Source organism: Schistocerca cancellata, chromosome 1 (genome assembly GCF_023864275.1).
Source record: "Schistocerca cancellata isolate TAMUIC-IGC-003103 chromosome 1, iqSchCanc2.1, whole genome shotgun sequence".
Classification (NCBI taxonomy): domain Eukaryota; kingdom Metazoa; phylum Arthropoda; class Insecta; order Orthoptera; family Acrididae; genus Schistocerca; species Schistocerca cancellata.
In genome coordinates, this window is record NC_064626.1 from 692,764,837 (window position 1) to 692,789,789 (window position 24,953).

The 24,953-nt window shown below is 42.6% G+C and overlaps 1 protein-coding gene across 3 annotated transcripts in view; it reads right to left on the reverse strand.

Annotated features, from left to right (window-relative positions):
- LOC126184461 (gamma-1-syntrophin) overlaps positions 1-24,953 on the reverse strand; it is a 769,719-nt gene that overhangs the window by 78,750 nt on the left and 666,016 nt on the right. For all 3 annotated transcript variants that reach the window (XR_007536832.1, XM_049926862.1, XM_049926854.1), the window contains exons 5-6: positions 19,974-20,144; positions 3,028-3,212 (exon numbers count right to left, since the gene is read on the reverse strand). Coding sequence is in view for 2 of the 3 variants with exons in the window: in XM_049926862.1 (XP_049782819.1) it covers positions 3,028-3,212; positions 19,974-20,144 (356 nt within the window). In the remaining variant the exon portion in view is untranslated. The remainder of the gene's footprint in view (positions 1-3,027; positions 3,213-19,973; positions 20,145-24,953) is intronic.

A 24,953-nucleotide genomic window follows, 5' to 3' on the forward strand; every position in this document is an offset into this window, starting at 1 on the left:
TATATGTTAAAAGAGCAACCTTTGTACAACATAGAAGAATAGGTCTCTGGTGTTAGAACAGTGTCTACCTGAGTTGCAATTCATTAGCAATGAAAACAACAGCAAATCTGTTATTTTACTACATGATTGTCTTATTATTGTAACACATATAGTAATCTATTTCTTAAATATATGTTTTATAGTACCCACTTCAGTATCATACTTTAAACTGTAATTTGTTATTAATTTTAATGTTATAATATTACTGTAAAATTGACAGTGCCTGTTAACCATGGCTGTTGAATGACAAAAAACTAGTAACTCAGATACAGGTAACTTACTGTCTCAGCTATTCAAGCATCCTTCACAGCTTTACTATATCAGTTTAGGAGGCACGCGAGAGGTACTTCTGTGAATTTGAATGGTAGAGGACTGGGCTGCCAGAAGTACAGCTGTGAGGGTAGGTTGAATACTGCATGGACTGTATAAAAAAGGGCTTAACCCTCGCCAACTTGCACTCACTGTGATATCATCTAATATGCAGTGAAAAACCTGAAATTTGTCAGTGTACAAGATAAAAACTTGCAATCATAAAGTGGATTTCACCTTACATGTACACCTGAAGGCCATTCTGTCCCCGAACAAAACTATTTATCCAAAATGGAAAAACAATGTATTTCTCTGACTCCTTGCCAGTTATACCTACTATTGAATTAGCAGGAAAACAGGAACCAATAACAAAGGTTATTGGTATTATCTGACAGTGGAGCACAACAAACTGCTACCATAAATGCCATACAAAGATAAGTAGATCAGCAAAGAGAACATATGCTTCACACAATTTGTTTTAGTTGCCGTTTACAAGAGGGGCTCTGTATGTTTTTAAAGAGGACCCTTGTTTTAAAGTAGACATTTTGGTTAGTCTAGAAGGGGAGTCTTGTATGTTTTACACTGCAGGAAAAAGAAATGAAACACCCTCAATCTCTGTGTTCAGTGGTACCAGGATACAATACTGTCATAGTGTGGGGTTGTAGTGTTAGAGTGATTTGTTACGGTCATCAGCCATCAGATGGTGCTCAGAAAGCCAGTCTCGTCACACTCTGTTTTGACTCTGCAGGCAGTAACTGTGCTTAGTTTAGAGGTGAATACTGTTTGCAACATTTATTCTAGGGTGCAACCATGCCGCACCGATGAGGACATATACCTATTGAACAGCCTCAGCCATTTGAAGAGGGCCGCATTGTGGGTGTGCGGGAAGCTGGATGGATGTATCAGTGGACTGCTGCATGTAGTGGTGGTGTGTTGCTTCTGTCAGTAGTGGTCTGTGAAACATTCCCACACCTATAGATCAGGTTCTGGGCATCTGTGAAGCACAGGCACATGTCAATATTGATAAGTTCTGTGACTAGTGGTTGCTGACCAAATATCATCCAGGGACAAAATTTGGGCATTGTTACAACTGCTGTGTCATCAGGAACCATTGGGAACTGACTGCTTGCAGCAGGATTACGATCGCGTGTGCCTCTGGCCAGGCTATCACTGACACCATAACACCATTAAACATGGCTACTCTGGTGTTGTCAAAGAGTTGACTGGAGAGTGGAATGACACACTGTTGTATTCAGTCATGAGGGTAGGTTCCGTTGCGAGTGATGGATGTGAGTGATCATTATGCAGGTGATGGACATATACATGTATGGTGTAGATCTGGTGAGCTGCTTATTCCAGAGTGCACTCACTCACCCACGACATGCACGGCCATCCAGGCTTCATGGTGGAGGGTGGTGGGGAGATATCAGTTTCAACTCGAGGTCACATCTGGTGTTTCTGCAAGTTAGAGAAACCAGTGCGTACTGTGTTGCACAGGCTGTTATCCCCCATCCTATGGTCATTTTTCGACTGGAAGGTGATATGCTTTTTCAGCAAGACAATGTCCTTCCACATATGGCTGCTGCAGCGTAACATACAGAAGTGCATTAAGAGGGTGTAGTAATCTTACAGCAGAAGTCTTGGTTGTTCTAGAAGAGGGGCCTGGTTTATGTTAGGAGAGGTGTCTTTTTTGCATTAGTATAGAAGCATTGATCTGAATAAACAGACTCGTTTGTTACAGGTGAAGAAGAGGAGTCCAATTTGTTCTAGAGAAGGAGTAATTTTTGTTGTAGAAGAGGCGAAATGTTTATTTCAGAAGAGAAGGCTTGTACACTTTTTTTAGAAGATGACTATTTTTTTTTAATTTTTTGTTATAAAAGAGGAATCTTCGATGCTTCATAAGAGAAGTTTTCTTTGCTTTTGAAGAGTACATTATTTGATTTGACGAGGTACCATAGTCACTATATTATGTTGAAAAGCAGTGTTACACAATGTCTTAACAAGGTGCCAAATTAGGCATTTTTGGAGAGGGACGGTGTGAGGCTAGAAGCAGAGATGGGATTGCCCCCTTCAGTCCCTCCCACCCCTCTCCAAAAAAAGGTAAGAGCATTGCCCAAGTGAGGCAGAGTTCTGGATTCACGCCAAGGTCTGACTCACGGTTTTAGTTTCGTGTTTTATTTTGTTAGAAATTGTGTCTGCCTTCAAAGCTGAGTGGTTAGTGCGTCTGGCCTCTGACAGCCCTCCAAAGCACTGGATATGTTGTATAAGTGCCAAGGGAAACGATCGACTTACAAAGCAAAAATGGAAGCAAATAAACACTTTAAACACTCATTAATAGAATGAATCTCATACATAAATGACAGGGGAATAAATGGGTGATCTGCCACCCCCCTCCCCCCACACACAGAGTCACAAATAATTTTCTTCGATGAATCCTATGGCAATGTTTTCAAAGTCACTGTCTGATAATAATATGATATTATTTCAGTTTTCTTGAGTTTAAGTCATGACAGAATACCCAAATGGAAAGAAAGCTTTGCTTGAAATCTTTGAGGCTGTATTGAGAAATAGGGAAAGCAGTTCAATACAGCACTTTAAATTACCCAGATTGCAACTGAAATGAACAATGAGAGAAAATCTGTGTGAATAGAAAAAAATATGATTATTTCTGACACCTACCTGAAGATTCGTCAGTCCAACTATATTGTCTGTGATATACTTCAACCACTGAGATAGGATGGCAGCATCATCGCAGTGTATAATACCAGTGCTGACACCATTCAGTCCTCGTACTTCGAAGGAGTTAGGCCGTAGTTTGTCCGTACCAAATATGTAACGAGTAACGTACGCCATCATTAGAGGAACTGTAAAGGCAACAGTGGAAGACAATTAAGAGCAATACGTGCACAAAGAATGCAGACAAAGAAATGCTCCAATTTAAGGTTTATTTTGGTCAATTCGATTGTTTACCGCTCTACAAGGTAAATTAAAAAAATTTTCAGTGACATATTGTGTTAGTTTTAGAATGTAATGATTGTATATCTCAGATATGAATTTGTTTAAGCATCATCTTCTGGTCCTAAGTGCTGGTATTAGCTCACTATTGTATACACAATAGTCTCCTTATCAACGACCATTGTTTGCAAACCACTGTGAGGTGCATGGATTAGGCTACTTTACACTCACCACATCTTAGGGTATGAAGAAGCTGTTTCATTCGCGCTTGGAACGCGGCAGGGAAAATAGCTCTAAAGGTTCTGTGCGCTGTAGTATATTGTATCTTTTCTCCGCGATCCCAACGTGAGCTATAAATAGGGAGATACAGTATTTACCTCCAGTCCTCACTTAATACTGATTCTTGAAGCTTTATAAGTAGGCTTTCGTGGAATAGTTGACGGATATTTTCGGATCTCTACCAGTGCAAGTTTTGCAGCATTTCCGTAGAGCTTATGTCATTTGTTGCTTTCAGCATATTTTTCCTCCTCCTTTTTTACGTATTCAAGCGCACTGAACCGCTGTCAAACTAAAACTACCATAAAGTTTTTGTACCGCACACGTGACGCTCTTTAACCCCTCGCTGTCGGCGGGACATTCGACATTTTTCTTCCAACCTTAAGTCTGTTTGATTAAGATTGTGTTTTTGGAGTTTTTACTTTAAACACCCTATACAGACCTGCTTCAAAAAATCCCCAGAAGTTCCTTCAGAAATGGCTACCATGCCGAACAATAACTAACATGAATCAGTCACATTCCAGAATGTAAGAGAACTCGACGCATTTCAATACAAAAGCTAGTATGGGCCCAACCACCACCTGGTGAAATTTCGTATCTGTCTGTGTGTGTGTGTTTTTGTCTCCAAGGGCAAGGGGGTGCGAAGTATTTTTAATATTTTGGAAGACGAATGGGGACTTGTAAGAGATATAAAACACCTCCAGTTCCCACCCTGTTAAAAACCTGCATAATATCGACTTTTAAATCATTTCCTTGAAAGATGAACACCTGACTACACAATACTTTTTCCTTTCTTTGAGAGTTAGGGGGAGGGTCGGGAGGGGGCGGTACTCCCATCCCCATCCCCATCCCCCCCCCCCCCCCCCCCCCTCGTGTACGGGCGTTCTTGTTTGTTTCCATGTTACATTGTACTCAAGACAACATTTGAAATTTTTCCACGTATAAATCCGTCGATGAGTATTCTTCTTATTGATAATTGCCCTAGACATCATCGTAATTTAGTTCCCACAATTAATACTTTCAGGTCAACATTTTAACAATTCTTATTGCGTTTACATACCCCGTCGTAGCTATCTGGATAACTCAAAGGCCGTAACAATAATATACACTATTTTCCACGAAGGAAAAGTCATTCAAACAGAGATGATTCAAGAAAATACATAGGCAGTACGTTGTTATTAAACAAAAAGACAATCACAAGCTAATGAGCAGCAGTGCAACCCACTTTGTCCTTGCATTTCTGAGAGTGGAATGGCAGCTTGAGCTGTGTAATAGGGAGAAAACAGCAAGGATAACGAGATAGTCAAATGACGTCACTGTGGATGGACTGCAAAGGAATTTCATTAAAAAATTAGACACTGATGAAACTCGATTTTTGTACTACGGCAAGATTTCTGATCACGTGTTTTTCATTCATAAAGTTTAACTACGAGTAGTCGAAGGCTATAATGTCCGCTGATATTTGCTGTTATGTTCAAATAGGACGCCCTGTCATCTTATCTACACACCAGCCGTTACTACATGCCATGGAAGGGTTCCGGCACTGAATGCTGAAGGTGTCATGAAGATAGAGTATGCAGTACAACATGAACCATGGACCTTGTCGAGGTATGTTGTCTTGCGCGCTTAGTGATACAGATAGCCGTACTGTAGGTTCAATAAAAACAGAAAAGTATCTGTGAAGAGGCCAGACTAACCTATGACTCCTGAAGATGGGCAACAGCCTATTCGGCTACTAAGAACGGCTGAAAGCGAAGGCAAACTGCAGCCTTTATTTTCCCCGAGGACATGCGTCACTACCATATTGTTAAATTAATGATGATGGCGTCCTATTGGATAAAATATTCCAGAGGTAAAGTAGTCCTCATTCGGAGAAACGAAATTGACTTTCTACGGGTGGGAGCATGGAATGTTCGATCCCTTAATCAGGCAGGTTAGAGAATTTGAAATGTGAAATGGATAAGTTGAAGTTAAGTATAATGGGAATGAGTGAAGTGTGGTGACAGGAATAACAGGACATCTGGTATGGTGAATACAGAGTTATAAATACAAAATCAGTTAGAGGTACTGCAGAAATAAGTTTAATAATGAATAAGAAAATAGAAATGTGGGTGAGCTACTATGAACAGCACAGTTAGTGCAATATCTTCGCCAGTACTGACAAGTAGCCAACAGCTACCGTAGTAATACAAGTTTGTATGCCGACTACCTCTGCAGACGTGCAGATGAAGAGAGAGAAAAAGTGTATGATGAGATGAAATAAATAATTCAGATAGTTAAAGGAGACAAAAAATTAGTCGTGATGCAGGACTGGAATTCGATAGTAGGAAAGGAAAGAGCAGGAGAAATAGCAGGAGAATATACATTAGTAGAAATGAATGAAAAAGGAAGCCTCCATTTAGAATATTTCACAAAGCGTAATTTAATCATCGCTATCACTGAGGAAACAATGAGGAATAGATTGAATAACCGATGAAAGGCCAACATAGTAGGAGTCTGAGCATATACGTTGGAAGTTTGAATGTGATAGGGAAGCTAGAAACTCTTAAAAGACAAGCGTAAAGCGTCAGTTTAAATTTTGTGGGCATCAGTGAAGTGAATGAAAGAAGACAAGAATTTCTGGTCGGACCAATATGATTATACTAACAGCAAGAGAAATATATACAACGGAAGTGGATTCGTTATGAATAGGAAGGTAGGGCAGAGAGTGAGTTTCTGCAAACAGTTCAGTGACACGTTTTTTCTCATCAAAATCGACAAGAAATTAACGCCAACAAGAATAATTCACGCATATACGCCAACGCCAGATGCAGAAGATGAAAAGACAGAGAAAGTAGGTTATATAAGGATGTTGAACAGATAATTCAATACGTAAAAGGAAACAATATTCCAATAAAATGGCTCTAAGCACTATGGGACTTACCATCTGAGGTCATCAGTCCCCTAGACCTAGAACTTCTTAAACCTAACTAACCTAAGGACATTACACACATCCATGTCCGAGACAGGATCCCAACCTGCGATCGTAGGAGCAGCGCGGTTCCGGACTGAAGTGCCTAGAACCGCTCGGCCACAACGGCCGCCAATAATTCAATAATTGTGTGACTGGAACGAAGTAGCAGGGAAAGGAATAGGAGATAGACTTACGGGGGAATATGTGCTTGACAATAAGAATGGGAGAGGAGAAAGACTAACTGAGTTCTGAAATAAATTTCAGATTGTAATAGCGAATACACTTTTCAAAAGTCACAAGATGAGGAGATATACTTGGAAAAGATCTGGATCCTGGCGGAGATTCTAGATCGATTACATTATGGTCGAACATAGATTCCTAAGTCAAGTAGTTGATTGTAAGGCTTCCCCAAAAACATATACAGATTTAGATTTAGTAATGACGAAGAGTACCCTGAAGTTTGAGAGACTATTCAGGAACAGTCAATGTGCAAACAAGAGGGATACTCAATTACCGAGAAATGATGGCATGCGCTTGAAGTTTTCTGAATCACTACGATAATGACCACCACTGTAGGAAGTGCAATTGAAGAGCAATGGACATTTCTATAAAGGAAAGTCTTAGAAGTTGGACAGTCAGACATAGGTACAAGGAAGGTAACTGCGAAGAAATCTTTTCTAACAGAATAAATACTTCAATTGAGCGATGAAAGAAGGGCGTACAAAAATGTTCAGGGAAAATCAGAAATACAGTAATATAAGCCACTTACGAATGAAATAAATAGGAAGTACAGGGAAGCTAAAGCGAAATATTTGCAAGAAAAATGTGCAGAAATCGAAAAGAAATGGTTGTCGGAACGGCTGATTCAGCATGTAGAAAAGTCATAATAACCTTCAATGAAATTAAAAACAAGAGCGCCAACATTAAGAGTGCAATGGGAATACCACTCTTAAGCACGGAAGAGAGAACGGATGGGATGGAAGAGAATGCTAGAGACCTCTACTAGGGGGATGACGTGAGTGAGGAAGAAATTGGAGTCGATATGGAAGACATAGAGATTCAGTATTAGAGTCAGAGTGTAGTAGTGCTCTGGAAGGTTTGAGCTCGAACTAGTCAGAAAGGATAGATAAAATTCTTTCGGAAATTCAGAAATCATTGGGGGAAGAGACAACCAAGCAAATATTCAGACTGGTATATAGAATCTCTCAGTTTGGCCATATGCTATGAAACTTTCGGAAAAGTATGATTCATACACTCCACAAAATCTCAACAACTATCACACAATCAGTATAATGGCTCATATGTCCAATTTGCTGACTAGAATAATGAAGAGAATGGAAAAGAAAATTGTGGGTCCGTTAGATGACGATCAGTTTGGCTTTCGGAAAGATAAAGGAACTGAGAGGTAGTTTTGACGGTGTGGGTGAAAACAGAAGCAAGACGTTAGAAAAATCAAAACATGTTCATACGATTTGTCGACCTGGAAAAAGTGTTTGACAGTGTAAAACACCGTAAGATATTCGAAATTATAAGAAAAATAAAAGTAAACTATAGGGAAAAATGGTTAGTACACAATATATATAAGAATAAAGAAGGAACAATAAAAATGAAAGACCTAGAACAAAGTGTAAAAGAGGGGTGTAATCTTTCGTCCCTACTGTTCAAACTCTACATCGAAGAAGCACAAAGGAAATAAATGAAAGGTTTAAGAATGGGCTTAAAAGTTAAAATGGAAGGATATAAATGATAAGATTAGCTGATGACATCGCTATTTTCAATGAAAGTGAGAAAGTATTACAGGACATGTTGTATGGAATGAACATCCTAATGATTACAGAATATAGACAAAGTAGACCAAAGAAAAACGAAAGTAAGGAGGAGCAGCAGAAATGAAATTAGCGATAAACTTAGCGTTAAAATTGAGGACCACAAAGTAGACGAAATTAAGGACTTCTGATACCTTGGAATCAAAATTACACATAAAGGACGAAGAAAAGACAACATAAAAAGTAAGTTAACACAGGAAATGAGGACATTCCTGGCGAAAAGAATTCTGTTAGTATCACACATCAGCTTTGATTTAAGGAAGAAATTCCATTTCTTTTTTACGGTAACACAGACTGGACTATGGGACAATTGTATGAGGATAGCCCAGAAAGTAATGCACTGCATTTATTTTCTTCAAGAATTCTTTATTGAGCCTGATGAGAATGTCACACACAAAGGAATGGAGTTTTATCTACACACCCTATTTTTCGATGTAATCTCCATCCTGTTCTACGGCCTTCCTCCAGCGCGAAACAAGGGTGTGTATGTCCTGTCGGTACTAATCCTTGTCTTGGTGGCGGATCCAGTGCTTTACCTTGAGAGTCACCTCCTCATCGCCCTCAAAATGTCTTGCACGAATGGCATCCTTTAATGGCCCAAACGAGTGGAAGCTCGCTGCAACATGTCAGGTGTGTTAGCTGTGGATGGTCTCTCCGACCGCTGCAAATCGTTCAGATCCGCCGAACCAGTTTCTGACGGCCTTACCCCCCGTGCCCAGCGACTAACTGTACTTCTGTCGATAACAGATGCTTTATAGAATTTGCACAGACGTTTGTGACTATTCCCCATGGTTTCTTTCTCTGTAGTGAAAAATTCAATGACGGCACGGGAGGATATAAGATGAACATCAACAAAAGCAAAACGAGAATAATGGAATGTAGTCGAATTAAGTCGGGTGATGCTGAGGGTATTAGATTAGGAAATGAGACACTTAAAGTAGTAAAGGAGTTTTGCTATTTGGGGAGCAAAATAACTGATGATGGTCGAAGTAGAGAGGATATAAAATGTAGACTGGCAATGGCAAGGAAAGCATTTCTGAAGAAGAGAAATTTGTTAACATCGAGTATAGATTTAAGTGTCAGGAAGTCATTTCTGAAAGTATTTGTATGGAGTGTAGCCATGTATGGAAGTGAAACATGGACGGTAAATAGTTTGGACAAGAAGAGAATAGAAGCTTTTGAAATGTGGTGCTACAGAAGAATGCTGAAGATTAGATGGGTAGATCACATAACTAATGAGGAAGTATTGAATAGGATTGGGGAGAAAAGAAGTTTGTGGCACAACGTGACCAGAAGAAGGGATCGGTTGGTAGGACATGTTCTGAGGCATCAAGGGATCACCAATTTAGTATTGGAAGGCAGCGTGGAGGGTAAAAATCGTAGGGGGAGACCAAGAGATGAATACACTAAGCAGATTCAGAAGGATGTAGGTTGCAGTAGGTACTGGGAGATGAAGAAGCTTGCACAGGATAGAGTAGCATGGAGAGCTGCATCAAACCAGTCTCAGGACTGAAGACAACAACAACAACAACAACGGTGCTTGTAACGTGCATCACCTACAGAAGCCATTTTGAAACTGTCCTGCAGTTACGCTATCTGTCGTAAGTGACCGAAACTTGCCGCGATCACTCAGGAGAGTTCAAATAATACATACGTAACGTGTCGCATTCGTAACATTGTTTTAGTCTGAGGGAAAAAAAACGCGGTGCATTACTTTCTGGGCAACCCTAATAAAAAAAGAGAAGCGAAGAGATGTAGTGCTATAAACAACGAATAGCTAAGGACCTTGGGTGCCAGAGCCATAGAAGAGAGGAAATTTTGGCGGGCCATAACGAACCAATCAGAAGACAAATGATTAAAAAAATATTGGTTTAAGAATCTTGTAAGAAGACTGTAATTGTGAAAGAGACCTGGAGACATTGGAAGATATAATGTCGACTGTGTAATGGTAAGACAGAGATTTCGAAACCAGATTTTAAACTGTAAGGCGTTTCCAGAGTTCAGATGTGGACGCTGATCATAATTTATCAATTACGAAATGTAGATTCAAAATGAATAAATTACAAAAAAAGGAAGGAAATTAAGGAGATGAGATCTGGATAAATTGAAAGACCAGGTGGTTGTAGAGAGTCTGAGAGGGAGCAACGACTGACTGAAACAATCGAGAAAAATGCAGTTTAATAGGAATGGGGAACTTTGAGAGATGAAATAGTGAAGGGAGCAGAGGATCAAGTAGGTAAAAAGATGAGGTCTAGTAGAAAACTTGGATAACAAAGGAGATACTGAATGTAAATTACGGAAATTTGAAGGTAGCAGGGGTAAGATACAGGTAGCAAAAGGCTGTTTACAACCTGCACAGAAATCACAAGGCACTTTAAGAGTTGATGGGTACGAAAGGGAGGCAGTGGTTGAGACGGCAGTGAGACAGTGTTGTAGCCTACCCCAACGTTGTTCAATCTGTATATTGAGCAAGCAGTAAAGTAAACCAAACAAAAACTTGGAGTAGGTATTAAAGTTCAGGGAGAAGATATAAAGGTTTTGCCAATGATATTGTATTTCCGTCAGAGACAGCAAAGGACTTGGAAGAGCAACTGAAAGGAATGTAGACGCATTAAATCACGTGCTGCTAAGGGAATTAAATTAGAAAATGAGACTCTTAAAGTAGTAGTTGAGTTTTGCTATTTGGGCAGCGAAATAACTGATGATGGCCGAAGTAGAACGTATACAAAACACAGCAGACAATGGCAGGAAAAGCGCTTCTGAAGAAGAGAAATTTGTTGACATCAAATATATATTTAAATGCTAGGAAGTCTTTTTGGAAGGTATTTGTATGGAGCATAGCCACATGTGGAAGTGAACCAACATGGACAATAAACAATTGAAAAATGAAGAGTAGATGCTTTTGAAATGTGGTGCTACACAAGAATGCTGAAGATTAGACGGGTAGATAATGTAAGTTATTAGAAGCCGCGAGGGATCAGCCGAGCGGTCTCGGGCGCTGCAGTCATGGACTGCGCGGCTGGTCCCAGCTGAGGTTCGAGTCCTCTCTCGAGCATGGGTGTGTGTTTTTGTCCTTAGGATAATTTAGGTTAACTATTGTGTAAGCTTAGGGACTGATGACCTTAGCAGTTAAGTCCCATAAGATTTCACACGCATTCCTTCCAAGTTATGAGAAGGTACTGAACAGAATTTGTGAGAAAAGAAATTTGTGACACAACTAGACTAGAAGAAAGAATTAGTTTGTGGGACATGTCTGAGATATCAAGGGATCACCAATTTAGTACTGGAGGGAAGTGTGGGGAGGAAAAATTTTAAAGGTAGGCCAAGAGATGATTACAATAAGCAGATTTAGAAGGATGTAGGTTGGAGTAGCGCGGAGAGCTGCATCAAACCGTTCTTTGGACTGAAGACCACAACAACAATTCTAAAGATGCATCATGAAAGGGAATACAAGTGAAAGGTAACATAGATGTATACAAATGAGGTCACAGTAAGTCAAAAGGCTAACAGGAATGAGTAGTGGACTAACGCAGGGCTGCGAAGCATGCTTAATGAGGGGCAAGAGAGATGCAGGTATGGGAAGATTATAGAGAGCTTTGGAGGAAAGAGAAGCAGCTGCGTGAATATCAAGAGCACAGATGGCAGGCAATAAAAGAAAGGAGGAGAGGGAAATATGAAAGTCAGAAGGAATATGTAGAAGAGCTATACAAGTGAAATAAACTTGAAGGCAATGTTATACAAAGGGAAGATGAAGTAGCTACAGATGAGATGAGAGACATGATACTGCAAGAAGAATCTGACAGTACTGAAAGACTTAAGTCGAAAGAAAGCTCGATACCCCAAGAATGAGATCCTTGGGAGAACCAGACATAACAAAACTCTTCCTTCTGGTGTGCAAGGTATAGGAGACGGGCGAAATTCCCCCAGACTTCAAAAATAATTTAATCCCCAGATTTAAAAAATAATTTAATAATTGCAGTATCAAAGAAGGAAGTGCTAATAGATGTGAATCATACCGAAACATCAGTTTAATAAGTCATGGTTACAAAATACTGGCATGAATTATTTATGGAAGAAGCCGAGCTTGGTGAACATCAGCTTCGGTTATGGAGAAATGATGAAACACGCGACGCAATACTGACGCTACAACTTATCTTAGAAGATAGGTTAAAGTAAGGCCAACTGACCTCTATAGAATATGTGAACTTAGAGAAAGCATTGACAGTGTGCACTGAAACACAGCCTTTAAAATTTTGAAGATAGCAGGGATAAAATACAGGGAATGGAAGGCTTTTTCTGACATGTACAGAAACGGGACTGCAGTTATGAGATTTGAAGGAAATGAAAGGGATACAGTGGTTGAGAACAGAGTGAGACACAGTTGTACCATCTCGCAAATATTATTCAATCTATAAACTGAGCAAGTGATAAAGGATACCAAGGATAAATTTGGGAAAGGTATTAAGGTTTAGGGAGAAGAAACAAAAACTTTCAGGTTCGCCAATGACATTGTAATTCTTCCAGAGACGGCAAAACACTTGGAAGTGTGTACTATTTTGGAAAGAGATTAGAAGGTGCATATCAATGAAAGTGAAATAAGGGTAATGTAACGTAGCAGAGTTAAATTGGGTGACGCTGAGGGAATTAGGCTAGAAAAATACACACTAAAAGTCGTATGTCAGTTTTTTCTATTTGAGCAATAAAATAACTTATAATGGCGGAAGTAGAAAGGATATAAAATGCAGACTTGTATTGGCAAGTGTTTCTGAAAAAGAGGAATTTCTCAAAGTATTATATAAATTTAAATAAGAGTAAGTCGTAATCTTTTCTGAAGGTACTTGTCTGGGATGTAGCCTTGTACAGAAGTGAAACACAGCCGACAAGTAGCTCAGTCAAGAAGACAATGGAAGATTTTAAAATGTGGCGCTATAGAAGAATGCAGAGGATTAGACGGCTAGATTGAATAAGTAATGATGAGGTGCTGAGTCAGATTGGAGGAAAAGAAATTGATGGCACAACAAGACTACAAAAAGGGATTGGCTGATAGGACATATCTTAAGGCATCAAGGAACCGTCAGTTTGGTAAGGGAGAGAAGTTTGAGAAAGTAAAAATTGCAGAGTGAGACCAAGGATTGAATACAGCAAGCAGTTTCAATTTGATGCAGGTTACAGTAGTCATGCAGAAATGAAGAGGCTTGCATAGGATAGACTTGTGTGGAGAGGTGTACCAAGCCAGTCACTGGACTGAAGACCGCAATAGAGGGTACGTGAGGCGATCAGGTACACATGTAGTGCTCATACCGACACAGGTGCGGTGGCGGTGGAGAGAAGATGAGAAGAATTTTTCTTATCTATGTTATAAAGTATAACATTATCAAATCTTTAAATGATAAATTATCACCACTGTTGGGATGCTTAGCCAATCACAGTTTGGATTTCAAAATGCCCACTCTTCTTAGACAACTATTTATACGTTTACAGAGCACATAATGGAATCTTTAAATGATAAATTATCACGGCGCCGATCTGTGACTTAAGCATTTGATTGCGTTGATCATAAAATTTTATTAGAGAAATTGAGTTTTTGTGAACTATGTAACTCGGCACAAGCCTGGTTTAGCTCTAATTTAAGAGAGAGAATGCTGGACGTTACTCTAGACCGTTCGAGTAATAAAAAGATGGAACCCATATCATCTGCATGGGGACATGTTGCAATGGAAATCTTCAGCGTTCGGTCATTGGCCCGCTACTTTTCTCGTTTTTTTTGTTAATGATATAACATTTTATATGAATCAGGAACCAGACTTGGTGCTATTTGCAGAGAAATCGCGTGTCTTATTACCGGCAGTTTCCAAAAGTGTCGTGGCATTTCGTGTTTAAGCTCCCCGCGGAAGCAGGAAAGTGATGGTAATGTTGTTTGCGAGTAGCTTAATTCAGTAAGGCGAAATTGTTTTGCCCATCGGAATTAGTTTCAGTCTCACAAGCTTCTTGAATTGTGATGTATGAGATGTTCAGATTTGGATAAATGTTGTAAATTCTGTACAGCAGCTTAAAAGGAAGGCAAAGGGCTTCGGCAATGTAAGTTATTTTACCAGATTAATTCGTTCTTCCTTTAATGATTAAGCAACCCCTTTTCGAATGTTACAGTAGTCGTGAAAGGTTCAGTTAGGTGCACAGATGGGAGCGCAGCGTAATCACAAATGTATCATAGGTAGGATTAACAGACCGAATCTGTGAAGCTGGACTTCGAGGACGGTGTACCTGTTGCAGAAATGAATGGTGAACTGATTCTTCAAAATGGCTCTGAGAACTATGGGACTTAACTGCTGAGGCCATCAGTCGCCTAGAACTTAGAACTAATTAAACCTAACTAACCTAAGGACATCACACACATCCATGCCCGAGGCAGGATTCGAACCTGCGGCCGTCGCGGTCATGCGGCTCCAGGCTGAAGCGCCTAGAACCGCACGGCCACACCGACCGGCTTACCTCATATTGATGCTGTTCTTGTTGTGGGCTTTAGTCCAAAGACTGGTCTGAGCAGCTCTCCATGCTACTCTATTATTTGCAAGCCTTTTCATTTCCGACTAAGTACTACAACCTACATCGTTCTGAATCTGCTTGCTATATTCAACATTTGGTCTCTCTCTACAATTTTTATCGCCACGATTTCCTCTACTACTAAATTGGTAGACCATATTAATTAAACAACCGACAGGAGGTTAACCATGTTTCAACTTGTCATCTTGCCCCAGACTCTAAAATATCTGTGTGAAATCTTATGGGACTTAACTGCTAAAGTCATCGGTCCCTAAGCTTACACACTACTTAACCTAAATTATCCTGAGGACAAAAACACACACACATGCCCGAGGGAGGACGCCCCAGACTCCCCTACCTTGTCTGTACACGTAAGTTATCTGAACCACATATGTAGTTGCCTAAGAAGCTTCGTAACAGTAAAGGGTACTGCAGTCTGCAGGGTTTATTGTCGCTGGTCTAAGTGTCATCATCCGTGAACACGTTATCAGAAGCATATCTTAAGTACACGGGTGTCCAAAATTAAAGCAACAAACCACTACTTCCCCGTCATGTGTCTAATTCACAATATAATCATACAAACTGTCAATCAGATATCTGTACAATCGTGTTCTGCACAGAAGATGGCATTCTGGCCAACGGACAACCATGCCAACGATGACGTCGGGGCACCTATGAATTGATGTAGTGTTTGCCCGGTAGCCTCACATCCGCAATCGCTGCTTACACAGACACAGACGGTGCAGTATGGCACAGACTCTCTATACGGGAGGACCATAGAAAGAAAGGACAGTCGCAAACCGATGTGGCCCTATGGCTTAATGTGAATCGTTCTGGCGGTGGTTTATAGAGACCGAAACTGTATCCCGAAGACCAGGGCACAGCCGACCATTTATGACTTGAGAAGAGAGGACTGTTAGTTGGCTGTAAGGGCACGACGGTACCGCCTTAGTACCGCACGGCAACTGGCATCTGACCTCGCAGCATCCATTGGACGTATTGTATCGACGCAAACGGTGTGCAGAAGGCTTCGGCAGGGTGGCCTTTATTGTCAGAGACCTGCTGTGTGTCTGTCTCTGATGGGTCTTCACGGAAGGGAATGTCTAGATGGAGTCATCAACATGCCACCTGTACAGTCAAACAGTGGGCTAATGTTGTTTACACAAATGAGTGGCTCTGAGCACTATGAGACACAACTGTTGTGGTCATAAGTCCCCTAGAACTTAGAACTACTTAAACCTAACTAACCTAAGGACAGCACACAACACCCAGCCATCACGAGGCAGAGAAAATCCCTGACCCCACCGGGAATCGAACCCGTACACAAATGAGTCCCGATTTGCTATGAAAGTGATTCTCCACAGATTCTTATCTGGAGGGAACGTGGAACATGATTTCAGAACTCAAACATTGTGGAAAGAGACCGATATCGAGGGGGATCCTTAATGGTGTGGCTGGGACTATGTTTACCACTCGAACACCAATTCATGAAATTGTACGGGTGAATCGGCTAGGTTTAACTGCTGTCAGGTATTGAGACGAGTTCTTGGGACGTCATTTGCGGTAGTTGTGAGGTGCTGTGGGCCGAGACTGCTCGACCTCATAGAGCACGGGTGGTTGATGTTTTCTTGGACACGGAAGATATTGCACGCATGGCGTGGCCTCCTCGCTCTCCTGATTTGAATCTCATACAGCATGTCTGGGATGCACTAGGGAGACCGCTTGCGTCACGTCAGCATCCACGAACCACTCTCCAAGACTGCGAGCAGCTCCGCAAGCCACCTGACGGTGTGTGGCGGAGGGTACGTTGAGTACCTCTATCGCTTCTCCCTTCTATTCCAGTCTCGTATTGTTCGTGGAAAGAAAGACTGTCGGTATGCCTCTGTGTGGGCTCTAATCTCTCTGATTTTATCCTCGTGGTCTCTTCGCGAGATATATGTAGGAAGGAGCAACATACTGCTCGACTCCTCGGTAAAGGTATGTTCTCGAAACTTCAACAAAAGCCCGTACCGAGCTACTGAGCGTCTCTCCTGCAGAGTCTTCCACTGGAGTTTATCTGTCACCTCCGTAACGCTTTCGCGATTACTAAATGATCCTGTAGCGAAGCGCGCTGCTCTCCGTTGGATCTTCTCTATCTCTTCTATCAACCCTATCTGGTACGGATCCCACACTGCTGAGCAATATTCAAGCAGTGGGCGAGGAAGTGTACTGTAACCTACTTCCTTTGTTTTCGGATTGCATTTCCTTAGGATTCTTCCAATGAATCTCAGTCTGGCATCTGCTTGACCGACGATCAACTTTATACGATCATTCCATTTTAAATGACTCCTAATGCCTACTCCCAGATAATTTATGGAATTAACTGCTTCCAGTTGCTGACCTGCTATATTGTAGCTAAATGATAAAGGATATTTCTTTCTATGTATTCGCAGCACATTACACTTGTCTACATTGAGATTCAATTGCCATTCCCTGCACCATGCGTCAATTCGCTGCAGATCCTCCTGCATTTCAGTACAATTTTCCATTGTTACAACCTCTAGATACATCACAGCATCATCTGCAAAAAGCCTCAGTGAACTTCCGATGTCATCCGCAAGGTCATTTATGTATATTGTGAATAGCAACGGTTCTACGACACTCCCCTGCGGCACACCCGAAATCACACTTACTTCGGAAGACTTCTGTCCATTGAGAATGACATGCTGCGTTCTGTTATCTAGGAACTCTTCAATCCAATCACACTATTGGTCTGATAGTCCATATGCTCTTACTTTGTTCATTAAACGACTGTGGGAAACTGTATCGAACGCCTTGCGGAAGTCAAGAAACACGGCATCTACCTGGGAACCCGTATCTATGGCCCTCAGAGGCTCGTGCACGAATAGTGCGAGCTGGGTTTTACACGATCGTCTTTTTCGAAACCTATGCTGATTCCTACATACTAGATTTCTAGTCTCCAGAAAAGTCATTATACTCGAACATAACACGTGTTCCAAAATTCTACAACTGATCGACGTTAGAGATATAGGTCTATAGTTCTGCACATCTGTTCGACGTCCCTTCTTGAAAACGGGGATGACCTGTGCCCTTTCCCAATCCTCTGGAACGCTACACTCTTCTAGAGGCCTACGGTACACCGCTGCAAGAAGGGGGGCAAGTACCTTCGCGTACTCTGTGTAAAATCGAACTGGTATCCCATCAGGTCCAGGGACCTTTCCTCTTTTGAGCGATTTTAAATGTTTTTCTATCCCTCTGTCATCTATTTCGATATCTACCATTTTGTCATCTGGGCGACAATCGTTTTCAGGTATGTACTGCTGCCAGAGGTGGTCATACACTATATTGAGCACATCAAACAGTTGTTGGAATGGTCGTGTAAATCTGTCAACTTGAAAAAAACTAAGAACATTTTTGTCTACTTTTATGCCTGTTGCATCTGTTTACGTTCTGTATTACTTAAATTGTTTGTACTTTACTATCACCTATTTCTAGTGTTTTGTGGCAAAATAAACGCAACCTTGCAAAATTTCCTTTGTTGCTTTCATTTTGGACACCAGAGTATTTGCACTATACTACACTCCTGGAAATGGAAAAAAGAACACGTTGACACCGGTGTGTCAGACCCACCATACTTGCTCCGGACACTGCGAGAGGGCTGTATAAGCAATGATCACACGCACGGCACAGCGGACACACCAGGAACCGCGGTGTTGGCCGTCGAATGGCGCTAGCTGCGCAGCATTTGTGCACCGCCGCCGTCAGTGTCAGCCAGTTTGCCGTGGCATACGGAGCTCCATCGCAGTCTTTAACACTGGTAGCATGCCGCGACAGCGTGGACGTGAACCGTATGTGCAGTTGACGGACTTTGAGCGAGGGCGTATAGTGGGCATGCGGGAGGCCGGGTGGACGTACCGCCGAATTGCTCAACACGTGGGGCGTGAGGTCTCCACAGTACATCGATGTTGTCGCCAGTGGTCGGCGGAAGGTGCACGTGCCCGTCGACCTGGGACCGGACCGCAGCGACGCACGGATGCACGCCAAGACCGTAGGATCCTACGCAGTGCCGTAGGGGACCGCACCGCCACTTCCCAGCAAATTAGGGACACTGTTGCTCCTGGGGTACCGGCGAGGACCATTCGCAACCGTCTCCATGAAGCTGGGCTACGGTCCCGCACACCGTTAGGCCGTCTTCCGCTCACGCCCCAACATCGTGCAGCCCGCCTCCAGTGGCGTCGCAACAGGCGTGAATGGAGGGACGAATGGAGACGTGTCGTCTTCAGCGATGAGAGTCGCTTCTGCCTTGGTGCCAATGATGGTCGTATGCGTGTTTGGCGCAGTGCAGGTGAGCGCCACAATCAGGACTGCATACGACCGAGGCACACAGGGCCAACACCTGGCATCATGGTGTGGGGAGCGATCTCCTACACTGGCCGTACACCACTGGTGATCGTCGAGGGGACACTGAATAGTGCACGGTACATCCAAACCGTCATCGAACCCATCGTTCTAGCATTCCTAGACCGGCAAGGGAACTTGCTGTTCCAACAGGACAATGCACGTCCGCATGTATCCCGTGCCACCCAACGTGCTCTAGAAGGTGTAAGTCAACTACCCTGGCCAGCAAGATCTCCGGATCTGTCCCCCATTGAGCATGTTTGGGACTGGATGAAGCGTCGTCTCACGCGGTCTGCACGTCCAGCACGAACGCTGGTCCAACTGAGGCGCCAGGTGGAAATGGCATGGCAAGCCGTTCCACAGGACTACATCCAGCATCTCTACGATCGTCTCCATGGGAGAATAGCAGCCTGCATTGCTGCGAAAGGTGGATATACACTGTACTAGCGCCGACATTGTGCATGCTCTGTTGCCTGTGTCTAAGTGCCTGTGGTTCTTTCAGTGTGATCATGTGATGTATCTGACCCCAGGAATGTGTCAATAAAGTTTCCCCTTCCTGGGACAATGAATTCACGGTGTTCTTATTTCAATTTCCAGGAGTGTATATACACAGTGCAAAACAAAAAGATGTAAAGAGACAGCGACAGTGGCTAAATGAGCAACGAGCCGAGGCTCACCCGTGATGACGTCGACCCAGCGGCGCTGCGAGCCGTTGGGCGAGTAGGAGTCCGAGGTGGGCCGGCTGTGGCTGCCGGCGCTGGCGCTGCTGGGCGAGCGCGACCGCCAGCCGTCCTCGGCGCGCAGCTGGTTTGCGCTCTCGTTGTCCAGCGGCGACTCCTCGCGGTGCACTGCCAACACCGCCACCGCACCGCTACACTCTTCCAAACGCTCACACACAAGCAGCGCGACAGTTCTACATTTCATGTGCATTATTACTTATTTATTAACATTGCAGCGCGACTCACCGCCTTAGTAGCTATGATAGGTCGTTTGCTACAAAGAACTAGAAACAAAGCTGCAGAGTTGGCCTCTTCGTCTTTTTCGGCAGCTCCTCTCAGTTTTGTTATTTATCCTCTTTTTTTTGCATAACTGCATTGTTAATTACACAACTGGCCATTACAATTGCTACACCACGAAGATGACGTGCTACAGACGCGAAATTTAACCGACAGAAAGAAGATGCTGTGATATGCAAATGATTTGCTTTTCAGAGCATTCACACAAGGTTGGCGCCGGTGGCGACACCTACAACGTACTGACATGAGGAAAGTTTATAACCGATTTCTCACACACAAACAGTAGTTTACCGGCGTTGCCTGGTGAAACGTTGATGTGAAGCCTAGTGTAAGGAGGAGAAATGCGTACCATCACGTTTCCGACTTTGATAAAGGTCGGATTGTAGCCTATCGCGATTCCGGTTTATCGTATCGCGACATTGCTGCTCGCGTTGGTCGAGATCCAATGACTATTAGCAGAATATGGAATCGATGGGTTCAGGAGGGTAATACGGAATACCCAACGGCCTCTTATCACTAGCAGTCGAGATGACAGGCATCTTATCCGCATGGCTGTAACGGATCGTGCAGCCACGTCTCGATCCCTAAGTCAACAGATGGGGACGTTTGCAAGACGACAACCATCTGCACGAACAGTTCGACGACGTTTGGAGTAGCATGGACTATCAGCTCGGAGACCATGGGTGCTGTTACCCTTGACGCTGCATCACAGACAGGAGCGCCTTAGATGTTGTACTCAACGACGAACCTGGGTGCACGAATGGCAAAACGTCATTTTTTCGGATGAATCCAGATTCTGTTTACAGCATCATGATGGTCACATCCGTGTTGGGCGACATCGCGGTGAACACACATTGGAAGCGTGTATTCGTCATCGCCGTACTGGCGTATCACCCGGCGTGATGGTATAGAGTGCCATTGGTTACACGTCTCTGTCACCTCTTGTTCGCATTGACGGCACTTTGAATAGTGGACGTTACATTTAAGATGTGTTGCGACCCGTGGCTCTACCCTTCATTCGATCCGTGCGAAACCCTATATTTCAGCAGGACAATGCACGACCGCATGTTGCAGGTCCTGTACGGTCCTTTCAGGATACAGAAAATGTTCGACTGCAGCCCTGGCCAGCACATTCTCCAGATCTCTCACCAATTGAAAACGTCTGGTCAATGGTGGCCGAGCAACTGGCTCGTCACAATACGCCATTCACTACTCTTGATGAACTGTGGTATCGTGTTGAACCTGCATGGACAGCTGTACCTGTACACGCCATCCAAGCTCTGTTTGACTCAATGCCCAGGCGTATCAAGGCCGTTATTGCTGTCAGAGGTGGTTGTTCTGGGTACTGATTTCTCAGGATCTATGCACCCAAATTGCGTGAAAATGTAATCACAGATCTAGTATGATATATTTGCCCAATGAATACCCGTTTATCATCTGCATTTCTTCTTCGTGTAGCAATTTTAATGGCCAGTAGTGTAAAAACACATGTGATACAAAAAATAAATCTTGAAAATGGAAAACAAATTTTACTATGTTCTTAATTTGATGTGCAGCTACTTGGCTTCTTGTACCCATGTGCAATTGCACCACTTTAAGCGGTGGCTGAAAAAAATGCAATGTATTCTGATGACGCAAACTTACTAATAAAGGTTCCAAATATAACATTACCAGGTACCGTTCAGTTTCACAGCAAACACTACTTGACATACACAGTTATTCTAAAGCACCTTCGGGCTCTCAGAAAACAACTCTCCGAAAACTAAGAGACATATAGAAAATACACAAATCTTTATCCATCCAGAATGAGATTTTCACTCTGCAGCGGAGTGTGCGCTGATATAAAACTTCCTGGCAGAATAAAACTGTGTGCCGGACCGAGACTCGAACTTTCGCGAAAGGCAAAGGTCCCGAGTTCGAGTCTCGGTCCGGCAAACAGTTTTAACCTGCCAGGAAGTTTCATCTTTATCTATGTCTACATACGTTCTCCACATGCCACCATACAGTGCGTTGCGAAGGGTACCCTGACCACCACTTGTCGTTTCCTGTTCCCCTCGCAGACGAGTGAGGGAGAAGCTACTGTCTATATGCCTCGGTATGAGCCCTAATTTCTCGTATCTCACCTTCATAGTCTTTAAACGAAATATATGTTGGCGGCAGAAGGATCGTTCTGCAGTCAGCTTCAAATTCCGGTTCTCTAAATTTTCTCAATACTGTCCCTGGTAAAGAACGTCGTCTTTTCTCCAGGGGTTCCTGTCTGAGATCCCGAAGCATCTCCGTAGCACTTGCATATTGTTCGAACCTACCCTATCTAGCAGCCCGCCTCTGAATTGCTTCATTGTCTTCCTTTAATGAGACCTGGTGCGGATCCCAAACACTTGAGTGGTATTCAAGAATATGCCGTTCTAGCGTCTTACATGCGGTCTTCTTTGCAGATGAACCACACTTTCCTAGAATTCTCCCAAAATAACTGACGTCGACCATACTTACCAGGATCCTCGTATGTTCGTTCTATTCCATGTCTTCTGCAACCTTACGCCCAGACATTTAAACTACGTGACTGACAAGCAGGACACTATTAATTCTGTGTCCAAACATAAAAGGTGTGTTTTTGCTAGCAATCCGAATTAACTTACACTTTTCTAAATTTAGTGCCATTCGTCACACCAACTAGAAATTTTGTCTAACAAGGGAATGGTCAGACTTGTCATGTCGAAACCTGGGTTGCTTTTTTTACCACTGTGAGATAACATTGCAAGAAGTCTGTATGCAGAATTTTAGCTGCTGACATGACCTGGAAGACTGTAAACAATTTTATGAAGTAAGACATTATTGTCGCATGGTTTCCGCGCTTATAACTGCCTCTTGTACAACCCTGACCTCTCTCGCTACGTTATACCAACGCCATCTAGGGACAAGGTGGCGTTAGCTACGCGCCGCTCTCTTGCCACAGCAGTGAGAGAGCTGATTCCCCAGTGAAAGCGATCGTATGATAATTAAACATTCGTTGACAAATATGGCTGATATGTTATCTACAACATTCTTTCCAAATAGCAATGAAATAGACACAAATAAATATACGGTTTAGAACATGTCCAAATTTTATTTCTTGTAATTACCGCAAAAATGCGAAATATTGATACAATGTTCAAAACCTAGGTTTTTTGTGCACCAAGAACATACAAGCAAAGACGACCCTGCGAATCACAGACGTTGTTAGATGTCCGCAGACAAAACTGGGCTGGTGTTAGGGATGAATCAGGCCTAGTATCAGTATATTTCGAGGAGTGCCACACATATTTGTCAGGGAGCGCTCGAAATACAGCTTTAATGAATCAGACCTTTTATGACCTGACCACGAATCTAGGAGAAGAGATTTGTTCCCGCAGATCGGAATAAAAGCATGACGCATGAAAAGTGTAACATTTTCATTTCCCATTTTTCCAGACTTCGATGCGTCTACCGCAAGATTGTTTGCGTAGAACATTGTTCTTTTGACACGTGGTCCAAAACGTCCAGTTGCTTCTTGAAGACACACATATAGTTTAGGCTGGAATGAACCATCCAGACTAATTATGGGCATTATAGTATATGAATGGGTGAATGAAGTCGTGGACTGCGCAATCGCCTCAATATGTTTTTCCCCTTTGAATGACAGTGTTCTTTTCGTACGCATTTCTTTTTGAAAACCTGACTGATCTGCATCCTACACGTGCGATTCACTAAAACTAGCGATCTTACTTTTTTGCATTCGTAAGAAAAGCTTCTATCATTTCGATTTGTGTCACTTCATTTTCCGACCTGTTTCTCGATACAAATTTTGTTATTTTTCGTGCCACAATTTTATGTGGTCTTTTGAAGCGACTAATCCAACTTTGAGAAGCTGTAAATTCTTTAGCGCCTATCGCGTTGGCAATCTCTAACGCCCAATTACGCAAAGTTGTATTGCTGACACTAAATGACTGTTATCTGGCATCGGTAAATAGCTCAAAAAGTCGTGCATTTATCTCCGTCGCAATTTCCAGTAAACTCTTACGTCGTCCAGCGACTTCCTTTTTCCATCTATACAATTCACGTTCAGAACGGACAAAGCGATACTTATTTTGAACAGTACTGACACGTAGGCGTTTCTTACCACTTTCGTTCAATCAGTACGTCACCGCTTTTTCTTTGTCTGATAAGGTAATTGTAGTTGCTGGTGTTAATTTCGGAGATAACTGATGATGGTACGTTGCACTATCACTAGCAGAGTCTTCATGAGTGCAACTTTCGTCGGTGTCTTCGCCGTCTGTAGATTCACAGTCTGCAATATCGAGTTTTTCAGTTGTTTGTAGCTACATGTCTGCGCCATTTGCATGCTCCTCTAGAAGTTTAACAACCATGTCGCACAACACATAGTCTTCACGCGTGTTTTCTGTTGATTGCTTCATTTGGCGTCTGTGGTATATCTCCATGGCAAGCAGCAAACCATTTACAGGGTTCCCCATCACCTGTGAGGGGAGATTGAATGGTCACCGTAAAGTGGCTTGCGGAGTATAGATGAATATGTACAGAACATCTTTCACATCTATAACCAGTTTCAGGGCGGTATGTTTCGAAATACGTACCAGAAATTAAGAGGACGCGCATGCCACAGAAACG